This window comes from Sturnus vulgaris, chromosome 12 (genome assembly GCF_052056855.1).
Source record: "Sturnus vulgaris isolate bStuVul1 chromosome 12, bStuVul1.hap1, whole genome shotgun sequence".
Taxonomy (NCBI): Eukaryota; Metazoa; Chordata; class Aves; order Passeriformes; family Sturnidae; genus Sturnus; species Sturnus vulgaris.
In genome coordinates this window covers 14,376,345-14,401,261 of record NC_142254.1, presented here as the reverse complement: position 1 = coordinate 14,401,261, position 24,917 = coordinate 14,376,345, and the positions used below count along the sequence as shown (strand labels likewise).

Genomic DNA, 24,917 nt, shown 5'->3' with positions numbered 1-24,917 from the left:
GGAACACCAATGGGGGGGCTCCCAAAATTTCTGTCTCCTCTTTACCTCCTCAGCCCCTCTCAGATACTCCTAAAACTTCCTGATTGCTGATTAGGCAATCCTCCATGCCCTGAGAGGTGCCCCATTCCCACACCCTATCCCTGGGGCTCCCAATCCAGGAGATCCAGGACCCCATGTCCTGGGTTGGCAGCAAGCTATGCCCAAGCAGCCCAGGGAGATGGGATGCTAGGCAGAGGGCAAGAAGGGACACTGGTAGAGTGCTCCATGGAGAGCCAGCTCAGACCTGCGTCCACATGTCCCTGGAGGACAGGACAGGACACCTTAGACACAGCAAAACCTCTGGCATGGACACTCAGATGCTGAGTGCCAAGCTGAGCCCACTGGCCAGGTAGGAATGTGCCACAGGACATTTCCCTGTGAGCCTCGGTAGCATCACCTTTTCTCATCTCTCTTCCTTGGTACAAATGTGCTACAAATCTTTGCCAGCAGAAGCCAAAGGCTGGGGAACACAGGCTGGAGGCAGAAGCAAGGGGAAAGCTCCCTGCCCACTGCTCTATCACATCTGATCGTTGTCATTGTCCAGGTAATCTGTCAAAAAGAAAGAAAAATGGGTTTTACACAAGCTTTGCTTTGCAGTTTGAGCTCAGAATGCCCTGCTTACAGGGCAGCACCACAACACCCCTGGATCCAGGAAGTTCATCCTGTGCTGTTTCCCCCCGCCCCAGGATGGAGAGATTGAGCCCAGCTGCCCATCCATGCTCCACGAGCACACCCACCTGGTCCCCTGGAGCAGCCTGGAACTTCATGGGGCCTGGAGCATCCTGGAACATCTCAGTGGTGCCCGACAGGGTCTGGAGCACCCCTGACGCCAGAGCAACCTGGAGTCTGGAGATTCTCGATACTGGGCTACCCTGATGGAGCCCCTCAGAACCCGGAGCATCCCTCTGAGGCCTGGAGCATCCCTGATGCCAGAGCATTCCAGTGGAGCCCCCCAGAGCCCAGAGCAACCGGAGCATCCTTCGGATGCCCACGGGAGGGCGCGCCGAGCGCCGAGCGGCCTCTCCCGAGCCGGGCCGGGCCGGGGGGGCGAAGGGGCCGGGCCGAGCCCGGGCCGCCCTGGCGGTGTCGCACGGGACCGCGGCGGCGGCGGGGCCATGGCGGTGGTGGAGGCGGCGGAGGCGACGGTGCCATGCCGGGTGCAGTACCTGGAGGACGCGGATCCCTTCGCCTTCGGCAGCTTCCCGGAGCCCCGACGAGCTCCGGTTTACGCCGTGGAGGAAGCGCTGGCCCTGGGAGCGCAGCTGCCCGCGCTGCACCGCCTGGTCGGGTGCCCGCTGCCGGTGAGCAGGGACGGCTGCGGCGGGGAAAGCACCGTGCGGGCACCGCGCGGGGGACGGGGTGGGGATTGCTGGCTAGAGGGGACTGGGGGGAGTGGGATCGGACGGTGTGTCCCGGGCAGCGCTCCCGGTGTGAGTCACGGCGGGATTTGTGAGCCCTTGCGGGAGATGCCAGCCTCGCCGGCCCCGAATGAGTCGGCGGGAGGAAGAGGATGTGCTGCTCAGAGCAGGCAGGAACCCCGACAGGGGGAAGCAGGATGGGGACAGGCGTCCATCCCCGTGTCGTCGGGGCTGAGCCGGCAGCATGTTCCCCACCGGCCCCGCACTTCCACGCCGGCAACCAGAAGCGGAGCATACCGGCTCCACGTGGGACCCTTGCAGTGCTCCTGCTTGCTGCGGCACCTGGAACTTCGGGAGGTGATGATGGGGGCCACCAGCCCCTCCAGCCTTCTATCTCACCGGTCCGGCAGCAGCTTTGTCACCAGACAGCAGTACGGAAATTCATGCTGAGCAATTTCCTTCAGCTAGGAGGAAGGCAGGAGGCCCAGTGTAGAGCGAGGCACCGTGTCTTGTTTGTGTGTCCTCAAGTCTGGCTCAGGCTGGGAAGTGGAGAAGATAGGGGAGACGGGGTACCCTCCCTGCGTGTCTCCTGTGGGCGTGATGCTCTCGGAGCATCCTTCTCACGATGGGGACAGGTTTGTTTTCTTCCTTAGGAGCGCGGGACCCAGCAGAGCTTGGCAATAGCTGAGCATCCCCGTCTTGCAGCACTACAGGAGTGCAGGGAAGGGAGGCAGGAACCCCGACTGGCTGGGGGATTTTGGAGTCAGAGCCGGAGCAGAGAGATGGGGCAGCAGGAGGGGGGAAATCAGCTCAGTGTGGCCGACACTGAACTTGCTGACGTTCCAGGGGAGAGGGGATCACTTTGAGACTTTGCCTGTACCAAAACAACCTCTCCCGTTTATTCCCCTTTTCATTTTTCTTGGAGCAAAGAAGCAGCGTCTTATGTCGCTGTCATGGGATTTTTAGGCGGTGACTAAAGGGAGTTTGTTTGGGAACAAACAGCCTGGAGACATGACGAATGGAGCAAACTCAAATTTCAGGCGTGTGCTGTGCTCCCTGGGCAGGAGCTGGCTGTAACGGGATCGCCAGCCCAGAGTGCTGCCATGGTGGCACGGGGCAGTGGGAGGGGGGAGGGCAGACTGGACACTGCGTTCCCGAGGGCGGGAGCGTAGCAAGGAGGTCCTGTGCCCAGCAGAAGTGTGTTGACCCTGGGATTTCAGGCTCTGTTCCCTGCCTAAGCCAAGCTCTGGATAATTTTTTCCTGTAGTTTCCCTGTATTATCCCATGACCCTTGGTGAAACCACAGTTGAACAGCCTGGATCCTGTTCTGGATCTGTAAACCAGATTTCTGGATTATATAGGCTATAAACCATGCTGCCTTTACCACACAATGCTGTCTGAGGCAGCAAGGGCTGCAGAATGTCCCAACTGACAAGCTGGGAGTTGCATGAGCAAATGTGCTCATTGGGAGCCTGCTCCACCGGGGTTTACAGCCCGTGGAGTGAGGTCATCTCCCAAACCACCCAGTTCAGTCGAAATCCAGAGCTGACACCCTTGCAGATGTTGTTCCCCTGGCATGACCAGCCAAAGCCTCCCCTGGTGCCTTTTGTGCCAGGTAACACTCAGCTCCATTAGTCACCGCCCTAAAATTAGTAAATGAACAGTCGGATTTTTCCCAAGGAACTGGCTGTAAAAAAATTCAGCTGGGGATGTCTGGTGCCAGGTTTGTCTTGCTGGGCAGCATGCCTGGACCTGCAGAGCACTGGAAGAAGATGCAGCAGCCAGGAGAGAGCTGGGCTGGGGTACCCTCATCGCTGGAGGAAGATTGATCCACAGGCACCCAGGGGATGAGCTGCCGTGGGAGAGCAGCTGAGCCCTACCTACCTTTGCTGGGCCCAGCTAAGCAGCTCCCTGTGCTGGGAACAGCTTAGAGATGAGCAAGAGGTTTTTCATGCAGGCATCACTGCCTTGTATAGCCTGTCCTGCCCCATGACACCCTTGGTGCTTCCTCTCCCTGAACATGACCTGTCACTGATGACTTTTTCATGCTCTCCGGGAAGTGTGTTTGTGCTTGGAAATACCTTCCTGCTTTGTTTGCTGCTGCTGCATTGTTTGCCTCCAGGCTGATACTATCTTCTCCAGCTTTCCAGCATTTTTCTAGTACCCTTGGGTGATGCTTGGGCAGGGTGTGGACCTGGGTTTTCTGAACGTCTGCAGGCAGGTTTTGACAGGGCAGGTTTTTTTGGCTGTCCTTAAAGTCCCCAAAGGCCCCTTCGCTCTCTTGAGCACTATCTCACCTCTGAATCTGGGGATTTTTCCAAACAATTGCAAAACCCATCAGGCTAGAGTTTTACATTCTCCTTCCTCCCCCGGAAATCTGGGAAGAGCAAACAGCTCACTGGCCTCAGTGCCATAAACTTGCTGAGAGCACTTGTGCTCAATAGACGTGCTGGTGGGGCAATCTCTGTGTGAGAAGTGTGCAATCCCCATCCCACAGCCCTGTTGTCCTCTGTTTCCTAACAGGCTTGACGAGGGCTTTGGTGAGGGTCTTTGCCCCACTTAAACTCTGGAAGGCACAAAAGCATCGAGGAGGGGTCATCAGTGGCACTGAGTGTTGGTGCTCAGCAGCCCTCAGCACTCCCCAGCTCCCAACACCATCCTTGCATGGATCTTGGGAAGGGAGCTGCAGCCAAGGCTTTCAGGACACCATGGCTTTTATGCCATGGCTTTTCCAGGACACCAACTGCTGCCTGGGACTGAGGTCCTCCCCACTGCCACAGGTCTGTTGATGAGCAACAGGAGATCTGTTAATGAGCAATGAGCCCAGCTGGAGGAGCTTTGAGAGGGAAGCAAGTTTGTTCTTCTGGGCTGTGTGACCTCCAGAGATCCCTCCTGGCTTGGGTATTATTTCGTGCCCCCATGATAAGGCAGTGGCAGTGTTCTCATCCACTTGCTGCTATCCATCATGCAGGGGTGGAAAAGCATCTGGGTTCCCTGGCAGTGGACACCCCTCTTAGCCTGCAACTAAATTGAGGTGAATGTGCTTGGCTGGGGTTGGGGTTGGTCCTGTGGCTGGCATAGCTCTATAGATCATCAGCCCCTCTGTGTTTTGGGAGGATGAGCAACAACTGGTGATGCCAGGGCTTTCTGACCTGTCACTGCCTTGTGTTTTATTGCTGCCTACTGTATTTAAATAATATACTTTCCTTTCTAGAAGAGCTGCAGCGATGTTGGGAAATTGTGGTTACTGCAAAAAGAAAGTGTTAGAAAAGGGGTAAAAGTGTTTCCTTTACTGGCAGATAAAGAGGATATTCACTGCCTGGAGCTTACAGTCATGTGGGGATGCCATGATAGGGGTGAGCAGGAAAATGTGATGCTGTGATGGGTGGTGTGAGTTCGTCTGTGCAGGGACAATGTCTCCATATTGGAGGTGGGGAGGTTTCCATCACACCTCCATTGAATCCTGGAATGGTTTGAGTTTGAAGAGACCTTAAAGGGATCGTCTTGCTCCACCCCACTGCCATGGACAGGAGCACCTTCTGTCAGACCTCTTGTTCCAAGACTCATCCAGCCTGGCATCAAACACTTCCAGGGATGGGGCATTCAACACAGACAGAAACCTTTTCCAGCTCATGGGTCCTTGTTCCACATCAGGGCTGGCACCAGCATCATGTCCTCAGCAAGACCCCAGAACCTCCCCATGAATGGGTGAAGGATATCCATCCTGCAGCAGGGTGGCTGGGACTCCCAGAGGCTGCAGGCTGGATGTGTGAACGTGGGACACTCTCCTCTCCCAGCTCTGCTTTGCCCTCAAGTCCCCATTGCCCTCAAAATCTGGCTCATAATGGTTTACCAGGCAGGAGACAAATATATCAGAGTCACCCTGCACTGGGAGCTGTCAGTAACCTGTGACCCCAACTTGCTGCCTGCAGCATCATGACACTGAGATCCCAGCTTGATCCTGCAGGGTATAAACCCCTTGTCTGAATAACCCCTGGCCCTGGGGCAGTTGCTGCTCCCTGATGTTGAAGTGCTGCCCAGGATTTTTGGCAGGGCAGCAGCAGCCTGGGACGGCCTTTCCATCCCCAGGGAGGCCACAGCCAAACCAGGGCCAGTGCTTGGAGCATCCCTAGTGGGAAACATTGCCAAGCTCACACAGGAAATACGTGGGGTCAGGTCCCAGGGGCTTGGCCTCCCCCCACCAGCTGGGACGTGTCACCAGCCCCAAAGGAGCTGGGGATGTTAACTCTGGCTTGCTGGGGCTGTGGTAGCCCAGAGAAAGCAAGGCTTTTGTACTGAGGGTGATTTGCTCTTTGCTGTCTTTGAGTGCCTGAATGGATGCAGGGATGCCCAGGAGACTGGCAGAGATGCCTGTGGGGATGCAGGGGTGGCCAGGAGGATACAGAGATGTCTGAGAGGATACCCAGGAGTATGCAGGATTGGCTGGGTGGATGCAGGGATGTCCAGATAGATGCAGGGATGCAGGACAGCCTCTCCCAGTGGAGGAATTGAAGCATTCCCCCGTGAGCAAACCCTGTGTAGGGTCAGTGCTAGGGACTCACGCTGTGAACACAGAGCTGGCAGCCAGGAGTACCTGCCCAGTGCCAGCAGCCTGTGTTTGCTGCACATTTGACTGGCTGGTGTGGCCAGTGACCACGCGAGGTGGAGTGGGACACATCAACATCCAACCCAACAGCAGTGCCCCGCCAAATTGCCCATTAGGCGTGGTCAGTACTAATTACTTCATGCATGTGGCGTTTTACCCTGTGGTATTAACGTCACGCTCGCAGTGAATTCATATGTGTGAGCTCGTGCACAGTGCTGGGCTGCAAGGAGATGGGAATGTCATGGAAAGGAATCCCAGTGAGATGCAGAAGCCATACCCAGTATTGCTGTGAGATCTCCAGGGCCACAGTGGGGAAAGGCTCTGATGGGAAAGGCAGAGGAGCTGTGACTGTTCCCATCTGAGCTCCTCAGCCACAGGACTGTGCTTGAAGCTTTTGCAATTTGGAGCTGAAATTGAGGTGGGGTTTTAGATGGCTGATGGATCCCACTTCTGCCTCCTATTGCTGCTTGCACTGCTTACTCTTGTTTGCACCATGAGCAGCTTTAATAATGGGGTTTTACCCCCGAGTCCTCAGTTCCTGCCATGCAGATCTGTTCCTTGGAGGTGGGATGAGGAGCGAGAGGGTGGAGCCGCGGAGTTGCAAATGCTTTAGGAACAGATCCAGATGTGCAGGGGAGGCAGGGTGCTGGCACTGCCCTCCCTCTGCTTCTACTCGTGCCTCGAGGGTGAACTGCCAGACCCAGAAGACCTACCTGGCTGCTGTGGGGTGCTGCTGGCTCCATGGTGCCTCATGGACTTTGTGGGTTCTGTGCCCACTGTCTGTGCACCATGGTTGCTGTGCATGGACTTTTTGGGAAGATGCCCCTCGCCCCAGCCTTGTCTCAGGGCTGTGCTTATCGACTTCCTGATGGAAGAGGCCACGTGGCTCTGGGCTGAGTCAGAGGGTGTGCCAGGGCACATCCCAGGGATTTGCCCTGCTTTGTGGTGTCCCTGGCTGGGTTGGGTGCCTGATAGTTCCCTCAGACCCAGTCCCTGCAGGCGGGGGCAATTTTCCAGCCCTCTGAGAGAACCTGCCCCAGTCACACCCCTGCTAGGAGCAGCCCCAGAGAGCCAATCAACCTCTTGCCATGGTTCCCACCCAGGGATTGACAAGGAGCTCCATGGTGGCAGGACCGCCCTCACTCAGCCTTTTCCAGCCTGGGGCTCCATGTTTCTCCACAATCAGCACTAGGCTGAGGCAGAAGGTGTTGGGGCATCTCCCTGCAGAGCTAGTGACTGGGGACAGGTGGGACGTGCCACCCCACTCCAGGATGTGTCTGCCAGCTGGGTTTGATGTGGGCAGGAGGGTGACTTGGGAATGCTCTGGGAGCCAGTAGGACTGTGGTGGGCATGGGTACTCAGCCTGGCTGTCTGCATCCCCAGCTGGAGGACTGCACGCTGCAGGTCTCACCCTCTGGACATTACCTGGACCTTGACTTGTCCCTGCTGGAACAGAAGGATGATCTGGAGGGTTTCTATGAGGAGGTCAGGTGAGGCACATGGGGTGCCTGAGTCCTGTGGGGACACAGGTACCCCATATCTGTATGAACACCATGGGCAAGGAGCCAGGGGCTGTGGTGATCCCTCTGCAGGCACTCACACCACATTTTCCTCCACCTTAGGAAGGGGAGACGGCCAACTCTGATCCTGCGCACGCAGCTCTCTGTCCGAGTCCACGCCATCATCGGTGAGTCGGGGCTGCTCCCTCCTCCAGGCTGCTCCGGCAGCTCCACTGCCCTGGATGGTGGAGGTTTGGCCTCTACAGTGAGTTTTGGCCAGGGTTTTTGTGATGGAGAGGACTGCTTCCACCCCATAACTCCTCCCAGAGATCAGGGGACGTGGTCCTCATGGGGTACCCGCTGGGTTAATCCCCTCCATCCTCAGAGATCAGGACTTCTGCCTCTTGGGCTGGGAGCCCACCACCCACTGCAGTTATTCTGGGTCATTCAGGCAAGCTCTAAATATAGCTGTGAAGACATAAACAAAAGGCTCTTGCGCAGCAGAAAGTGCTGCCATGGTTCAGGGAGCTTGCTCTGAGGTCCTGCAAAATATTCAGGAGTCTCAAGCCTTTTTTTTTGTCTTTGGCAGGGGGAAAACAAGCACTGAGCAGAGTGATGCCAGATGGGCATCAGCTAGCTGTGCAGGGCTGCAGCTGAACCATGCAGGAAGGGGCAGGAAGCCCAGGGTCAGGGTCATGGTTATGCTCTTTGCCAGCAATTCCCAGGCTCTGTCTGAACCCTGAGCTCTTCTGCTTTTCCTCCCAGCAGCTCTGCCTTCCCTCTCAGCTCTCTTGACAAGCTGATAAGCAAGCGGAGGAGGCTGCTGGGACACTGTGTTTTACAGGGCATGTCTGGAGGACTACTTGGACATCCTTTTTTTTTGGCTTGTTACAGCTCTAAACCTGACCCAAATAAGTTTGGATGCATGGCTAACTCAATTTTTGCATGTGGGAAGTGCTGGCTCCCAGTGGCTTTGGTGTTTTCCTGGGGCCTTCGAGCTTCCCAATGCCCCTGTTGGCTCCTGCCTGCAGGCACCACCCCCATAAGCACACAGTCTCCAGCCCAGTGACAGTTCTGTCCCCGCACAACCTGTGTCACACTTTGGGCCTTCCTATCCCCATCCTGTGGTTTTTCCCAAGCCCTGGGGCTGCTGGGAACTCTGGAACCATGGCATGGCTGTGCCCAGGGAGGGATGGCTAAAAGTAGCTCAACCTCCTGCCTGTGTTCCTGTTTAGGTTCTGCACAGGAAACCAGAGGGGATATTTATGTCATTGCTGGTCAGAAAAAGAGGGTAAAAAAAACGGAAATAGGAAAGTGGGAGGGCTGAAATATGTAGTTGTGGATCAGCAGCTGCTTCCAGCCAGTGTGTCCCACATCCGGGGCAATGCTGGGCTGATGGCACAGGGATCGTGATCAGGATAAGTCAGGATGTGGGACTTTCCCAGGAAGCTGGGAGCATTTGGGAGCCCTGGTTCAGCAGTGAGACACTCACACCACATCTTTCCTTTTCTCTCAGAGAAGCTGTACAACTCACAGGGGCCGGAGCTGCGGAGGTCCCTCTTCTCCCTGAAGCAGCTCTTCCAGGTGAGGTGCTGCTGGTGCAGTGGGGGAGCAGGGGCTCCCCCAGGGCTGGCTGCCCACCCCACACTGTGGTAACACTCAGCCTTCTCCCCACAGGAGGACAAGGACTTGGTGCCAGAGTTCGTGAACCTGGAGGGGTTGACATGCCTGATCAAAGTGGGGGCAGAGGCCGACCAGAACTACCAGAATTACATCCTCCGGGGTTGGTATTTGGGCACCTCTGGAGCAGGTTGCCTAAAGAAGCTGTGGATGCCCCATCCCTGGAAGTGTTCAAGGCCAGATTGGATGGGTCTCTGATGCAGCCTGGTGTAATGGAAGGTGTCCCTGCCTGTGGCAGGGGAGTTGGAATGGGTCTTTAAGGTCCCTTCTAACTCAAAGTGTTCCAGAATTCATGCTTATCCCCAGGGAGGAAGGCTGGCACTCAGGGCAGGCAAGCCAGAAAGTCTGCCAGGGCTACTCTGCCTTCCCAGCAGCCAGACATTGCCCTTGCTGTGGTGATGCTGTGCAGGGATGGGAATTCCCAACCCCTTCCTGCTGCACCATCAGCCTGCCCACTCTGCCTTGCAGCCTTGAGCCAGATCATGCTCTTCATGGATGGGATGCAGGGCGTCATCAACCACAATGAGACTGTCCAGTGGCTGTACACACTGTCAGGAAGCCCAGTGAGTGCCTGTTACTCTTGGGGGGCTGCCCGTGCCCTCCACTGCACCCCCCTCCCTGCTTGTGGCTGTCCCCTTGCACCATCCCTCAGAGGATGTACTTCACTCTCTGCCTCTGGGCTTGGTACCCTGGTACCTTTGCTTGTGTTGGGTCCTGCTCCCAGCCATCTGGAAGTCACCCAGGATCTGCAGACCTCCCCATCCTGATGTGACCACATTCCCAGGCACAGAGCTTGAGTAAGACACTCTTGCTCCAGGTCCCTTCCCAGTGCTTCTTGGGCATCAGCCTCACAGCTGCAGGTCCCTGGCCCCACAGCAAATCTCCCAGTTCTGGGGCATGGGCACAGCCACCCCACAGTGCCCCAGCAGCACGCTGGCAGGCCATGTCACTGCTGCTGTCCCAGCTGCCATCCCTTGTCCCAGTTTCGCCTGGTGGTGAAGATGGCACTGAAGCTGCTCCTGGTGTTTGTGGAGTACACAGAGCCCAACGCCTTGCTGCTCATCCGTGCAGTCAATGCCGTGGACCAGTCAAAGGGTGAGTGCAGCTTCAGCCTCCTGCGAGGTCCCTGCTGGGGGACAATGTCCCCTCCTGACCTGCATGTCACCTGTTCATGCCTCTCTTCCCAGGTGCCTGTCCATGGTCCAACCTGATGGCCATCCTGGAGCAGCGCAACGGGGCTGACACGGAGCTGCTGGTGTTCACCATGACACTGATCAACAAGGTCTGTGGGGGTGTCCTCGTGGTGCCACATTGCTGGGGCTCAGTGTAGGTCACCCCAGTGCCAGCAGCATCCCTCTCATTCTGCCCAGACACTGGCAGCCCTCCCAGACCAGGACACCTTCTACGACGTGACCGACTGCCTGGAACAGCAGGGCATGGAGCAGGTGGTGCAGCAGTACCTGGGCAACAAGGGCACCGACCTCGACTTGAAGCAGCAGTTCACACTCTACGAGGTGAGCGGGACTCCATCGGGATCTGGCCATGTGCCACCTGCCTCCAGCAGGGAGAGTGAGTGCATGGGGTGGCAGGGATGCTGCTGTGCTCGGTGCCATGCCCCTGGTCTGTCCACAGAGTGCTCTCAAGCTGGAGGATGATGTGGAAGAGCCGCCCCTAGGGGGACGCAAAGAGCGGAGGAGGACAGATGAGGGCCGGCGTGGCTGGCGATCCCAGGGTAGCTCCCAGGATCTCAGTGCCGATGCCCAGCCACTGCTGGGGTCTCCTGGCACTCCAAAGGAGCCCCCAGCTGAGAACGCCCTGCCTATCCCTGCACCAAACAGCCCAGCAGAGTAAGTGCAGCTGGAGGTGGTCTGTGGTTGGGATGATCCTGGGATGGTGAAGACACTGAGATGCCACATAAGCAGCACCTGGATCCACTGCTGGTGCCAGGGTGGAGAGCAGTCCTGTGGAACCTGCTCTCAGTCCCTGTCAACTTCTTCCAGACCCTGTCCCACCAGCATCTACAACAGCACATCCAGCGTGCGGCTGGCCTTGGCCTCCCCCCCGGCCGAGAAGGAGCAGCCCCCGGGCCCAGGAGAGCGCAGCGTCTACAAGTAAGGAGCCAGGAGGGGCTGGGTGCATGGAGATCCCTCAGAGCAGCAGGATGGGGTCCCAGGAGCATGAGGTCTGTCCATCCCAGGGCACACTCTGCCTTTCCCTGGGGGGGCACTGGAGAAGGAGGGATGTGTGAGGGGGCAGCAGGTATCAAAGGGTCCAGCCAGGGGCTCCAAGGCATCCTTCGGGCATGCACAGCTCTGCTCCAGTTCCTCCTCATTCTCCTCTCTGCCCACGCTTGCCCTCTCCTCTGCCCACTCTTTCTGTCTTTCCTTTTGCAGGCTGCACCAAACTGCCCCTGTCTGGTAAGTGCCTGGGCTCTGCATGTGTGTGCTCCCTCCCAACATGATCATACAATTATAGGATCCTGGAATAGTGTGGGTTGAAAGGGACCTTAAAAACCATCTAGTTCCAATGCCTCCGCTAGACCAGGTTGCTCAAAGCATCCAGCCTCCAGGGGTGGGGCATCCACAGCTGCTCTGGGCAACCCATGCCAGTGTCTCACCACCCTCACAAAGAATTTCTTCCTAATATCCAATTTAGACCTACTCTCTTTCAGCTTAATGTCCTATTAATTCTCCCTTGCCCTATCCTATGATGCTCTGGGGGGAGCAGGCACTTGCTGCCCCCATCCCTTGGCTCTCCCCTTCAAGTCCTACCTGTGGGACCCGCTCCCCCATCATTTCACAGGATGTGTCACCCTCTTATCCCTGCTTTGGGGTGAGATATCCTTGCTGGGGGTGGCAGAGCCTGCTTCACATGTCCTAACCTGGTGCAGGAGATGATGTCCCATTCTCTCCAGCACCCGATGCCATGTGGTGCCCGGGCAGGAAGGGACTTGCCAGGCCTCTCCTGGCTCCCTGTGAACCCTGGGGCCGTGGGGCAAGGGTTCCATGCTGGAGGGCTGCAAGGTGGGTGTGAGCAGGATGCATGAGCCCTGGGGGGCTGCCAGCAGTGGGGGCTAACCCCTGTTTTTCCTCAGGCGGGAGGATGCCCCCTCCTTGCATGGGGACAAGCCTATTTTGAAGAAGTTCGAGTAAGTAGAGGCATGCGTGTGTCTCCAGGCATGCACTTCCTTAGACTGGTACGCAGCTGGAAGTGTCCAGGCTCCAGCCACACAGGGCATGAGGAGCAGGAGCGTGCCCTCAAGTCTCTGCCTTGGTGCCCTGCTGGGTTTTGCAGCTTTTGGATGAGGGTTGCAGTGAGCACCAGGTCTCTTGGGACCAACTAGTGACAGCAGCTACCTGTTGCCACAGCCATGAGACCATCACCTCTCTCTGCAGGGCTTGGAGGTTGAATCCTTGGTGTCCTCGATGTAGTATGGCCAGTGCAGGGGGTTTCTGTGCTGTGGGACTGGCTGTGCAGTGTGGCATGGCGTGGTTTGCCAGTTGTCCCTATTGTCCCCATCCCTGATTTGCTCCCAGCCAACATCCACCCCATCTTGCAGAGCTCGCTTTTTGGAGAACCTGGCTGCAGCCCAGAAGGAGAAGATCTCTTCCATGGCCAAGGGACGGCTCGATGTCCTCAGCGATACCACACTGGAGCATCCTACGGCTCTTGCATGGGAAAGAGACCATGGCACTTCTGATTCTGGGATGGAGCCACCCAGCATAAGTAGGTGCTGCCAGAGTGTGTGTTCCCAGATCATCTGGGTCTCTGGGGTGGGGATTAGTAGCCCCTCAGTCCCCATCCCATGCCCATATCTGCAACACACAGAGCCTTGGAGGGGCTGGTGGTGCTCCTTGCTGAGCAAATCCCACTGTGGAGCAGGACTCCAACTCCACATTGAGCCCAGCACCACCTTCCCCCTCCAAGCAGATTTCCAGCTTCTCCCTCTCTCCCTGCAGGGTCTCGTTTGGGTCGATCTGATGCCACTGACTCCTGCAGCACCATCTCCTCAGACACCAAGTTTATGCTGGACATGCTCTATGCCAAGGGCTCCTCGGAGTCAGGGAAGGAGAAGATGTTCCATGAAATACCTTTATCCCCTCAGATCCAGGGTGAGGTGGAGATGGACACCAAGGGAAGTAGCAGCCAGGAGCAGGAGAGTGCCCGACACTGTAGCAGGGCTCCAGATGGGCCAGTAGCCAGTGCCCATGCCAAGCTGGTACGTGCCATGTCCAGCATAGATGATGAGACCCACACGCAGAAGCTGGAGAACACCGGGATGATGCCCATCAAAAAGGACACAGAGCTGACATGGGAGCGCCTGGAGAACATCCCTGTGCAGCTGAAGATCAAGGACCTGGATTTCACTGATTTAGGCGAAGAAGAAGATTTTGACATCCTGGACACTGGGCCAGTGACCAATGGGTCTTTCCTCTCTCCTGGCATTGAAGCAATGAGTGCTGGGACATTCATGGCTCCCCCTCCACCTCCTGCGCTCCCTGGTTGCCCACCACCACCACCTCCACCTCCTGCCGTCCCTGGTTGCCCACCACCACCATCTCCACCTCCTGCCATCCCTGGTTGCCCACCACCACCACCTCCACCTCCTGCAGTCCCTGGCTGCCCACCACCACCACCTCCACCTCCTGCAGTCCCTGGCTGCCCACCCCCACCAGGGCCACCAGGTCCCTCAACAACAGATGGTCCCTCCCAGGCCAAAAAGAAGAGGACAGTGAAGCTCTTCTGGAAGGAGCTGAAGCAGCTGGATGGCACTGTGGGGCCTGGCAGGTTTGGTCAGGGGACACTGTGGGCATCCCTGCAGAATGTCGAGGTCAATGCTGCCAAACTGGAGCATCTCTTTGAGTCACGGTCAAAGGAAGCGCCAACCTCAAAGGTAGCAGTGGGCACTCATTGGCCAAGGGGACTTGAGGGGTGGGAAGAAGGTTGTGGGTTCCTGTGGGGAGCTGCCACTCCTACCCTATGTCAAGGATGGGCACCAGAAGCCTGGAGGCTCAGTGGGGGTGATTATGGGCAGTGCACAGATTTGGTTTGGCTCGCTGCCTGGCCTGTGTTTGATTCCCTGTGTTTGTAAGTTCATGAAAGCAAGCCCTTTGCCTGGCTGTCCCCGTCCATCCTGTCCTCTTTGCAGAAAGCCATTGATGGGAAGAAGGTGGTGGTGGTGTTGGACCCCAAGAGGAGCAATGCCATCAACATTGGCCTCACCGTGCTGCCACCCATCCATATAATCAAGACAGCCGTGCTCAACTTTGATGAGTTTGCAGTCAGTAAGGAAGGGATTGAGGTGAGCACAAGAGAAGCAACCTCAGCTCCTCTGAGGTCCTCAGCAGGTGATTTCCCCAGGCTGGGAGAAGTACATGCCATGATGCCTGGGTGACACATCCCATGTATGGAGTCTGACATATCCCTCTTTCTCTGCTCCAGAAAATCCTAACCATGGTCCCAACTGAGGAGGAAAAACAGAAGATCCAGGAGGCCCAGTTGGCCAATCCTGATGTGCCTTTGGGCTCTGCAGAGCAGTTCCTGCTCTCCCTGTCTTCCATTAGTGACCTCACGGCGAGGCTCCAGCTCTGGGCCTTCAAGCTGGATTATGAGAGCCTGGAGCAGGTTTGGAGCCATGTACCCCATCTTCCCTCTGCCCTCCCAGCACTGACACCCCAGCAGTGCTAAGCACTGAGCCAAGCATGTTTCTGGTGAGGAGCAGTCATATCCAAACATGGGAGATGCCATCCCATTGCTGGGGATGGGCTGCAGGTCCCCAAGGCAAGCATGGGCTTGGGTTGATCAGGAGGTGGTTGTCTCGTGGGTGAATGCTGAAGCTCCCAAGGAAGAGAGTGGCCAAGGGATCTCACCTGCTTCTCCCCTCACCCAGGAGATCGCAGAGCCGCTCTTTGATCTGAAATTAGGCATGGAACAGCTGGCCAGAAATCACACATTCAAATGCATCTTGGCCACATTGCTGGCCATGGGCAACTTCTTGAATGGTTCCCAGGTGAGGAGCAGCATGAGGACCAGCCACGGTGTATGGGCACCCAGAAGGGTCTGTGGGGAGCTGGGAGGTGTTGGTGGGGACCCAGTGGATCTGCAGACTGTAGGTCTGCTGGAATAGGGAGAAGAGTCCCTGCTGAGTCCATTGGGTTTCAGAGCAGAGGCTTTGAGCTCGGCTACCTGGAGAAGGTGTCAGAAGTGAAGGACACAGTACACCGGCAGTCCCTGCTCTACCATCTCTGCCAGATGGTGGTAGAGAAGTTCCCAGAAACCACTGACCTCTACTCAGAGATTGCCTCCATCACCCGCTCCGCCAAGGTGAGTCAAGGCAGGTGACACCCGGGCAAGGGGAGGGTGTGGTCCTGTGGCTGCCCAGCTACAGCAGCATGGCCAAGGACTGACATCTCACTCTTCCAGGTTGACTTTGAAGAGCTGGCCAACAGCCTGCTGCAGCTGGAGCGGAGGTGCAGGGCCTCCTGGCACAACCTGAAGGTGATGGCCAAGCATGAGACCAAGCCAGTGCTGAAGACCAAGCTGACAGAGTTCCTCAAGGATAGCACCCAGCGCATCATTGTCCTGAAGGTGGTGCACAGGCGTGTCCTCAACAGGTTGGTGGCTTGGGTACACAGCAGGAACCTTGCAGTCCTGTTGGTGGCCCTCTGTGACTGATGTTCCCGTAGGTTTCACTCCTTCCTGCTGTACCTGGGGTACCCAGCGAGTGCGGCACGGGACGTGAAGGTGACGTCCATCTGCAAACTGCTGCGGGAGTTCGCGCTGGAGTACCGCACCTGCCGGGAGCGCGTCCTGCAGCAGCAGAAGAAACGCGCCGCCCACCGCGAGCGCAGCAAAACCCGGGGGCGCCTCATCACCGAGGTACAGGGACACTCTCCTGGGTGCCACCAGGAGCTGATGCTCCTCAGGTCCCCAACACCAACCTCTCCTCCCATTGCAGACTGAGAAATTCTCTGGCATTGCCGAGGCAGTTCTGCCACCTGCCGTGGTGTCCAGCAGCCACAAGGAGCAGATGGAAGCAGGCCACGAGAGCATGAAGATTGTGCTGACCTCCCCCACAGATATCCCTGCTCGCCGCAGCCGAGCCAGCCAGGGTAAGAGCAGGATGGCAAAGGAACTCAAGGCATGTCCAGCTGGCTGGGAACAGCTGCTGCCAGCATCTTCATTGTCCCCATGCAGGAACAGGGCATAGCACTCCGACCCAGAGCTCCCCAGCCCAGGAGGACGTTCCCAGCTCACCCGATGATGCTTCAGATGAAATCATGGACCAGCTGGTGAAATCGGTGACTCACAATGCCAACCCCCGACCCTGTCCCAACAAGGAGCGCAGGAGGTCCCGTGTCAATAGGAAGTCCTGTAAGTCCCATTCCTGTGTCCTTGTGCCCTGTTCCATCTCTGTTCCCACTCTGTCCCATCTTCCTTGTCCCTGTCCCATGTCTGTGTTCCTGCTCAGATGCTTTTTCCCATCTGTGTCCCTGTCCCTTTTCTCATCTCTTTGTTGCCATGCCCTGTCCCATCTCTCTTCCCATGCTCTGCCCAATCCCCATACTCCCTCTCATCTCTGTCCCTGTTGCTATCTTCTGTTCCGTCTCCTTGTCTCCATACTCTGTCTGTATGCCTCGTCCCATCTCCATGTCTCCAGGTTCAGTCCCCATGCCTTGTCCTTTGTGTCCTTGTTCCCATGCCCTGTCTGGCTCCTTACCCATGGGCTACCTATGACCTGACATGCTGAGCCCACCAAACAGGATGTACCCTGAGACCAGTCCATGCCACTGCACCCCATTACCCTGGCCCCAGTGCCTGGGGACTCTGGCCCCCAGTGCTGCTTGTGCTGCTAGTGCCACACTCTCCTCTTCCCGCAGTGCGGCGAACGCTGAAGAGCGGGCTCAGCGATGACCTGGTGCAGGCGCTGGGCCTGGGCCGGGCACCTGGCATGGAGGTTTGAGAGGGCTGAGGGGGCTCTTGCTGCTCCCCACTGCCAGCAGCCCCCAAACAGGACATGGTGGCAGCCCTGTGGTTACAGGATAGGCACTCTCTGCACCTTTGGCCTCGCCTCACTTTTCCCTGCCAGCCTCCAGCTCCTGGAGGTGCAGGCAGCAGGATGGGAGTGATGCCCCAGAGCTGCTCCATGGCAACCCGGATGGAGGATGCTCAGCACTTGTTCTTGGAGGCTCGAGGTTCATCTTCTCAACAGTATTAGAGGGGTCGAGGGGCTGGACCCAAACCCCCTCTGGGAACTGGGTCTGGCCCATGGCCTCTGTGGCAATAAAATGATCTGATATGCTGCCAGCGTCTCTTGTTACTGTACCTGAGAGGCTGAATTATGTGATACTCCCTCCCTGGCCAAGCCAGTAGCCCTTCTCCTGCATCTCCAACCGTGCTCCCTGGGCCAAACACTCAGCCAGCCTTGCAGGCACCATTGTTCCTCCGGGGACAGCACGATCCCCTCTGTACTGGGACAGCTGAGGGACTTTTCCAGGACCAAGGACTGCTGCCAGGCTCAAGGCTGCATGCTCAAGGACAGGAGCCGCAGCTCGAGTGCAAGGCCACAGCACTGTAAAATTGTCTCACACCTCACCTCTCCTTTACAAACCTCTCCTGGGGGGTTTAGCCAGACCCAGACCTAGGTCAAAGGCAGGGTGGTTGTTCACCTCTAGAAGCAGGTCCAAGGCACAGCAGCCTGTGTCCCGCCAGCTGCAAGCCTCAGGAATACCTGTGCTTGGCAAAGACAGGCTGCCTGTTCCTGTAATGTAAATGCATCAAGGACAACACCCACCTGTCCCCATGGGAGCCTGGGAAATGTTCCTGCCACACTGTCCCAATGTGAATCATGCCATGCCAGACAGGGATTAAACCCCACACTGGGTGCTGACTGCGATGCTCCTCACAGTGGAGCATCTGATGAACCATTTCTGAGCGTTGGCCTCTGCCAGCTGCGGTGCTTTGGGCACTGTCACCTGTGATAGAGGCATTTGGGAATGGTGTCATGTCATCCATCACGACAGCTCCACCTCGGCGCTGCCCTGGCGCTGCCTCTAGCCCTGAATCCCGCACAGCAGGTCTCTGTGGCTTTCAAGGAATGAAGAAAAACTCCACCAGGCAGGGCAGCTTTTTCCTCCTGGCTATCTCTGCCCAGGGTTGTTCCTCTCCCACGAGGCTGGACATGCCAGGCTGCTTCAGCTTGCAGTGTGTCAGATCTTCCCGAGGGCCCTGAAAGCAACAAGATGCCACAATGAGAGCTGCAAGTGTCCCAGAAATGCTTCAAGATATGGTCTGGCTTTCCTGCCCTCTGGGTGCTTGACTTGGGGCTGCCAAGACAGGACAGAGAGATTATGATAGGCAACAATGAGCCACAGGAGGACGGAGAAAGGGGTGAGAAAGCATCTTCTTGACCCCCTGCACCTGCTCCAGGTACCTAAAATGACATTACACATGTGACAGCCCCAGGATTGTTACTCCTGAGGGCTTGCTGGGGGAAACTGCAGCAGGGTTCAGGGGAATATATTTGGGTTTTTCCACCTTTTTTTTCCATCCTTGGTGTTATTTCCAGGATTCCCAGCCTGACCCTGGACACATGCTGCCCTTGAGCGGCGCCTGAAGTGCTTGGCTTGGCCACAGCACAAGTGGTTTATGCCAAAAATACGACTGGCAGGGGTGACCCCTGGGAAGGAGAGGGGGTGGCAAGATGCTGGAGGCACATTTGCAAGCTGAAGGGGGTTTGGGGCAGTCAGAGAGGCTTGATGGGGACCTGGAGCATGTGTGGCCTCAGGCAGCATCAACAGAGATGAGATTGAAGTGCTGCACCCCCAGTGGACTTCTCGAGGTGGGATGAAATGACCCTTCCAGGGCACCCCATGGCACCCAGCACCTCCATTCCTTCCTCCATCTCCATCCCCGCGTGGCTCCTGCCCACGCCAGCCCGGGACCACAAGCCGTGTGTTGCTGCCACGAGGGGGCATGGTGGCCACACGCACGGCGAGGCCACCCTAAAGGGACGCTTCATGTCCCGAAAGGACGCCTCGTGTCCCGCCGTTCTTCAGGGACTCGCCGCTGGCCTTCAGCTTGTTGTTCCCCCCTGCCTGGCACCCGGCGGGGCTGCACCCTGCTCCCTCTACCCAGCGACACAGCCTGCCTGCCTCTTTCATGTCTCCTGTTGAATGACAGCCACGTCCTTGCTCCTGGCAGTTTGTCTGGCCGGTGGGGACAGGCTCCTGTCTCCTGTGATCAGCTGTGTCTCCAGGACTCGTCCCTGGCCCCCATCCTGCTCTGGCCCCGTTCCAGGCAGTGCAGAGGAGCAGGGGACAGCAGGAATGAGCCTGGCTCCACTTTATGTTGCATTTATGCTCTTATATAGCTTCCTCCTTACTGTGATAGATGTTCCTTGCCTTCTCCATTCCATCTTTTCCTGTCTCAAACAGGGTCCTGTTTGCTGCCATACTCTGAGGTTGGCTCCAGCTTCATGCTATATGGGCATGTCTCCACTGCCACCCCCAAGCTCAGGGTGAGGGATTGCCCATGGTTCTGGCCTCGTGGTTGCCACAAAGCCCCACCACCTTGTGTGGGAAGCACAATTCCCATCAGTGACAGCACAACCTCTCTTCTCTTCCGGGGTCAGAGCCATCTCAAGCACTTCTGGCAAATACTGGTGCACCCTGGCCACCTTCCAGAAGCATTGTGATCATCTACCGCCCCCCTCCCCAAATTCCTCCTCCTGCCTCAGCTGGAGGACACCTACTCTACTTCCTGGCCTCAACCCTCTTAAGCAACTTCAGGCTGACAACATGCTCCATTCTGCAACCACCTTCCCCAGCAGGATGGAGGCGTGGGATGGGAACCAGGTCACAGCTGCTGTGACCTACTGCCCTCTTCCCTAGGAGCAGAGGGAGCAGGATGTGACCTGGAGCATCACCCAGCTTCCCCTGGCATCTGTCTTGTGGCCAAGGGGGAGATGCATTTCCCCTGTCCCCATCATCCCAGTGCTGAGCTACAGACTCTGTGTTGGGCATGGAAGAGATGGGAGATGGGAGGTTGACGTTGGGCTGGCAAAGCAAGCCTGGCATGCGTACCACACGTGACCCAGGAAAACACTAAGTATTAGTGGAGATGGAATCACTTTGGAGTATCACTGTGACATAACCACACTGAAGGAGTAAGGTCCCTGCAGCCCAAAATCAGCTCTGGTTTGGCGAGCTGTGGTGCAGAAAGCCTGGCTGGCAAAGGCTGTGCCAGCACAGTGACACAAGGTCCTCACCAGGGCAGAAGGTGAAACCTCCCAAAGCCATGAGTGTGTCCGGAAACAGAGCTGTGTTTTGTAAATACCTGGGGATCATGCACGACCTGAAAAAACAAGTCAGAGGCAGGAACGTTCTGAAGATAAGGGGGTTTGGAAGGAGCCAGACCCAGGGTTAGCACTTGGCTGGATGCTCCATGCTGCCAGCAAGTCTGTCCTGGGGAGCAGCCCTGGTACTCTGCAAAGGAGCTGCTCCAGCCACAGCACCCCAGGAGCAAGGAGGTCATGCCCAGCCGCTAGGGAAACGTTTGGGCTGTGCCCACCATCCAGCTGAAGTGTGTGGAAACCCTCGACAGAGAGAGGATCAAAGCCTGGGTCTCAGGCTGATTCCACCAACATAGCATCAGATGCAGCAGACAATGGGTACCAGTGGTCGCCTGTGATTTACAGCTTTAAAATATAAGGAAGGACCAAAAAAAGTCTTTTGTCAATTAAGCTGGCAACAATGAATGGAAAATTCTGGGGAAGAAGAGGAAGAAGATCCCAGAACAAAGAGTTAAGGCGGCTCCATGGAGGCTGTGCCTGAGGTTGGCCATGCCATGGGAAGTGCCTCCAGGCTGGGCTTTTTAAGACTTGGTTTCCCACGCCTTAGGTTTGGGAAAGGATCACAGGGATGTTGTTGGGTGCAGGAAAGGCTTCCTGGAGCTGGACCTGGCTTAGCTGAATCACAGCCACTAGTGGATCTGTGCTCCCCAGAGAAGAATGCCACAATAACAGAGTTCCCGTTACAGTAGAAAAGTTCAACCAGAATCAAGACAAGTGCGCGAGTTCAGTAGTAGGACACAAATATTTGGTGCCAGGAGAAATCAATCACTGTCTTCTGCAAGATGCTTTGGGGCAAAATGAGAGTTAACTCCAGGTGGTGCAACAGCCTTTGTCACCCCTGAACTGTCTCCAGCCCCAGATGCCAATGGGCTCCAATGTCTCACACCTTCACCGTGAAGGATGAATCCCTGTCCATTCAAGGGCTCTTTGAGGACATTGTGCAAGAGACAAGGAGCCCCCTGAGCTTTCGTGCACATCCCCTTTCCTGTGCATTTGACAGGCCATGGCGGGTACCCTCAAGCTTCAGCCCCATGGTCCCCTCTCTCCCCTCTCCTGAGACAACTGCTCCTAGGGAAGGACCGTACCTCATGGCATGTGTGAGGAAGCAAGAGCTGGCACAAATATCCATCAGCACTGAACAGGCAAAAGTGCCCTGTGAGACGCTTGCCTGGGTGGTGTTTCCTGAGGAGATAATAGCCCTAGAAGAAGGACTTGCTGTTTTGAAGAAGATTAAGTACCTGTGGCAGCAGCATGCTGATGAATCACAACCCTCATGGGCTTAGAGCCCCTGGAAATCGCTTATGGCACTTTGAAAACAATGTCATGAATCTTCTGCAGATCAGATTAGGGAGTGGAACAATTATCTCAAAACCTGTTAGTCATGGGAGGCTCCAGGAGCTGGAGGAACAGCCTAGGGCAAGGGGAGCACTAGGAAGATGTGGTGTGTGTCCCCCCCTCCCAGGGACCTGCTTGAGCAGCCCCAGGAAAGGTGTGGGAGGTGGCTGTGGTTGAACCAGCCCCACTTCCCCTGTGAAAGGTGAGCTGTAATTAGCAGAATGGGTACGGAAGAGCTCAAGTAGGTCAAAAGGTAATGGGGCTATCACTGGCGTTTCCCAACAGCACGGTGCGGCTGGGAGGCACCCTCGGGGTTGGGCAATGGGCAGATGAACAAGGCCAGGCACTGTCTTCAAAGGAAGAGTCACCAGTCACCCTGACTGCACACCAGCCTTTTGGGGGAAAGCTGGAGAGCAGCCAGAGACAGCAAATGGTGCTGCTGGTCCAGCCCCACCACATGGGACCTGTGGTGAGAAAACCCACAGAAAGCCCTGACTGGTGTGACAAAGAACACCATGGCTATCTAAACCCATCTTGAGGTGTCCCACAAGAAGGGCATCCTGAGACCATGTGTGAGAAGATCTGGAAGGGATGGATGGATGGATGGATGGATGGATGGATGGATGGATGGATGGATGGATATCCAACCCAACTCTCAAAGTGGAAATTCATGTTGCAATTTGGGAATGGCCACATTTACCCTCTGTGAAACAGCAACATGGGTACGGACTCTACATTCTGTCTGTCCCTGCAAAGCACCATATCCCTGACCCCACTGCCTTGTATGCCCCAGCACCTCCAGATTGACTAGCACAGTGAGGGATGGCCTCTCATGAAAAACAGCCTTTCTCCAACAGGATTTTTCAAGCCCAGGTGAAGTGATATGCGGTGAGGTTTGACTGGGTCCTCTTCACAGCCCAAGTTGCCTGAGGCTCCACTTTATGGCCACCTCTATTGCTTTCACCAGGTTCAGTAGCCCAGGGCTGCAAGCAAGCAGATTCCTGTGGGAGAGCCCGCGGCCATGCTGTTGGGAACATCCCTCCTCCTCCTCTACCTTGCTGGCTTCCCAACATTCCCTTGAGCACTTTGAACTCAGCTGGGTGACACCACCACACCCCAGCCAAACCACCCCAGCCTGTTCGACACTGTACTTCTGCAGCCGTTGCCATCCCCACTGATGAAATGTGTTTTTCTGCCAGTACCAGGGAGGCTGTTTCCAATAAGGATGGCACAGGCATCCTTGGCACGTGCCACCACCACAAGACAGCTCGGGGGTCTGGTGGGGCAGCCAGTGCTGATGGCAGCAGAGCTGGCAGGGCCTGGCTCTGCCAGGAAGGGAGAGTGGTGTTGATGATGGCACATGAGAGCCCAGGCAGAGAGTGCCAAGAGCCAGGCCCACGGCAGGGACGCATGAAGGATCACCGAGTACGGAGACTTGGTGAAATATTAAAGCAGGTGCTTAATAAAGCGAGCCCAGCGGCAGCAATTACCCTGTGTAATTAACCTGGGAAGGAGAGGACTTTGCCCCCCAGCCAGGTAGTGCAGGGAGCTCGTGCCAGCAGCTGCTGGAGGTGGCATGGCCTGGCACCCAGCACTGCATGGCAGGGCTTCCCCACGCTTCATTGGGACAAGCCAGGACCTGGCCTCCCAGCATGGCTCACCCTTCTGCAGCCCCAGAATAACACCAGGTAGGTGAGTGGCAGAGTGCTGCCTGCTCTGGGTGCTGAGAAATGGTTTAGGATCCCCCTGGAGTCCTTGGCCCCAAGTCACAGGGAGTAGCTGGGAGAGATTCACACCTCACCTGCCTGCTCTGGGCACTGAGGAACTGAGCATGGCTGGCCAAGGCACCAGGACCTGGGCAGCCCAGTGCTCCTATAGTGCTCCCTCAGCAGGGTCTGAGGGCACCACCCTGTGCAGGGAGACCCAGTGGAGGGGTGGCCCTGATGGTGGCAATGCCCTGGGCCATGCCCAGGAAGCTCTGCCTGGGCAGGCACCGAGCCAAGCTGTGCCAGGCCAAACCAAGCTGAGCTGAGTTGAACCAAGCTGAGCTGAACTGTGCTTACCTAGGTGGCACGAAGTGCCAAGCTGTACTGAACCAAGCCGAGCCAAGCTGCACTGAACCCAGCTGAACAGAGTTGTGCTGTAGGTGCCACAGAACCAAGCCACACTGAACCAAGTTGAACCATGCTGGACTGAGATGAGCTATGTTAAGCTGAGCTGAGATGAATCAAGCTGTGCTGTGCCTACCTAGGTGGCATAATATCCTAAGCCATACTGAGCTGAGTCATGCTGAGCCATGCCAAGCTCTGCTGAGTTAAGCCATGTCTATTTAGGTAGCATGATGTCTCAAGACGTACTGAGCCAAGCCAGGCCAAGCTGTGTCAAGCTGAGCTGTGCCTGCCTAGGTGGTATCTTGTCCTGAGCTGTGCTAAGCCAAGCTGAGCTGAGCCATCCTGTACATCACATGACATCCCAAGCTGTGCTAAGCCAAGTCGAACTGAGCTGTGTCTACCTGGGTGTCCTGAGCTGTGCTGAACCAAGCTGAGCTGAGATAAATTGCACCTATCTAGGTGACATAATGTTCTGAGCTGAGCCAAACCAAGCTGTGCCAAGGTGAATCATGCCTACTGAGATTCCACAATGTACTGAGCAGGGCTCAGATGAGCTGAGCTGGGCCAAGCCAAGCTGTGCCAAGCTGAGTTGTGCCTTAACTGGGTGGCATCATGTCCCAAGCAAGACTGAGCCATGCTGAGCCATGCTGAGCTGAATTGTGCCTACTGGGGTGGCACAATGTCTTGAGCTGAGCTGGGCCAAGCCAAGCCAAGCTAAGCCAAGCCAAGCCAAGCCAAGCCAAGCCAAGCCAAAGTGTGACTACCTGGCACATCATCATGTCCTGGTCTATTGCTGAGCTGAGCTGTACCTGTCTGGGTGGTGTCACGTCTGTGCATATTGAGGTGGCATGGTGTCCTGAGCTGAGCTGTGCCAAGCTGGACCAAGCTGAATTGTGTCTACTTAGGTAGCAAAATGTCCTGAGCAGGGCTGAGCTG

The 24,917-nt window shown here is 56.6% G+C and overlaps 1 protein-coding gene and 1 long non-coding RNA gene across 5 annotated transcripts; one reads left to right on the top strand and one right to left on the bottom strand.

Annotated features, from left to right (window-relative positions):
- The first annotated feature begins 799 nt into the window (after positions 1 to 799).
- Positions 800 to 17,486, top strand: FHOD1 (formin homology 2 domain containing 1). 4 transcript variants are annotated; one of them, XM_088171959.1, is made up of 24 exons: positions 800 to 1,340; positions 7,387 to 7,493; positions 7,626 to 7,690; positions 9,019 to 9,086; positions 9,180 to 9,285; positions 9,651 to 9,745; positions 10,166 to 10,277; positions 10,370 to 10,464; positions 10,553 to 10,696; positions 10,815 to 11,029; positions 11,183 to 11,293; positions 11,576 to 11,599; positions 12,277 to 12,330; positions 12,742 to 12,908; positions 13,142 to 14,076; positions 14,332 to 14,484; positions 14,625 to 14,807; positions 15,073 to 15,192; positions 15,345 to 15,506; positions 15,606 to 15,796; positions 15,869 to 16,061; positions 16,141 to 16,294; positions 16,380 to 16,556; positions 17,063 to 17,486. In XM_088171959.1, exons 1-24 carry the CDS (start codon positions 915 to 917, stop codon positions 17,143 to 17,145), a joined length of 4,140 nt encoding a protein of 1,379 aa, XP_088028085.1. In that variant the 5' UTR covers positions 800 to 914; the 3' UTR covers positions 17,146 to 17,486. The 4 variants fall into 4 exon arrangements, with proteins under 4 accessions (XP_088028085.1, XP_088028083.1, XP_014736202.2 ...); XM_014880716.2 differs by lacking the exons at positions 11,576 to 11,599; positions 12,277 to 12,330 and having other exon boundaries at positions 802 to 1,340; XM_088171957.1 differs by lacking the exons at positions 11,576 to 11,599; positions 12,277 to 12,330; positions 17,063 to 17,486 and having other exon boundaries at positions 16,380 to 17,052.
- On the bottom strand, positions 17,385 to 24,635 carry LOC148222391 (uncharacterized). Its single transcript, XR_015806314.1, has 2 exons — positions 23,934 to 24,635; positions 17,385 to 18,410 (listed from the first exon to the last, which is right to left on the bottom strand). It is a non-coding gene; the product is annotated as an uncharacterized LOC148222391 (long non-coding RNA).
- Positions 24,636 to 24,917: the final 282 nt, after the last annotated feature.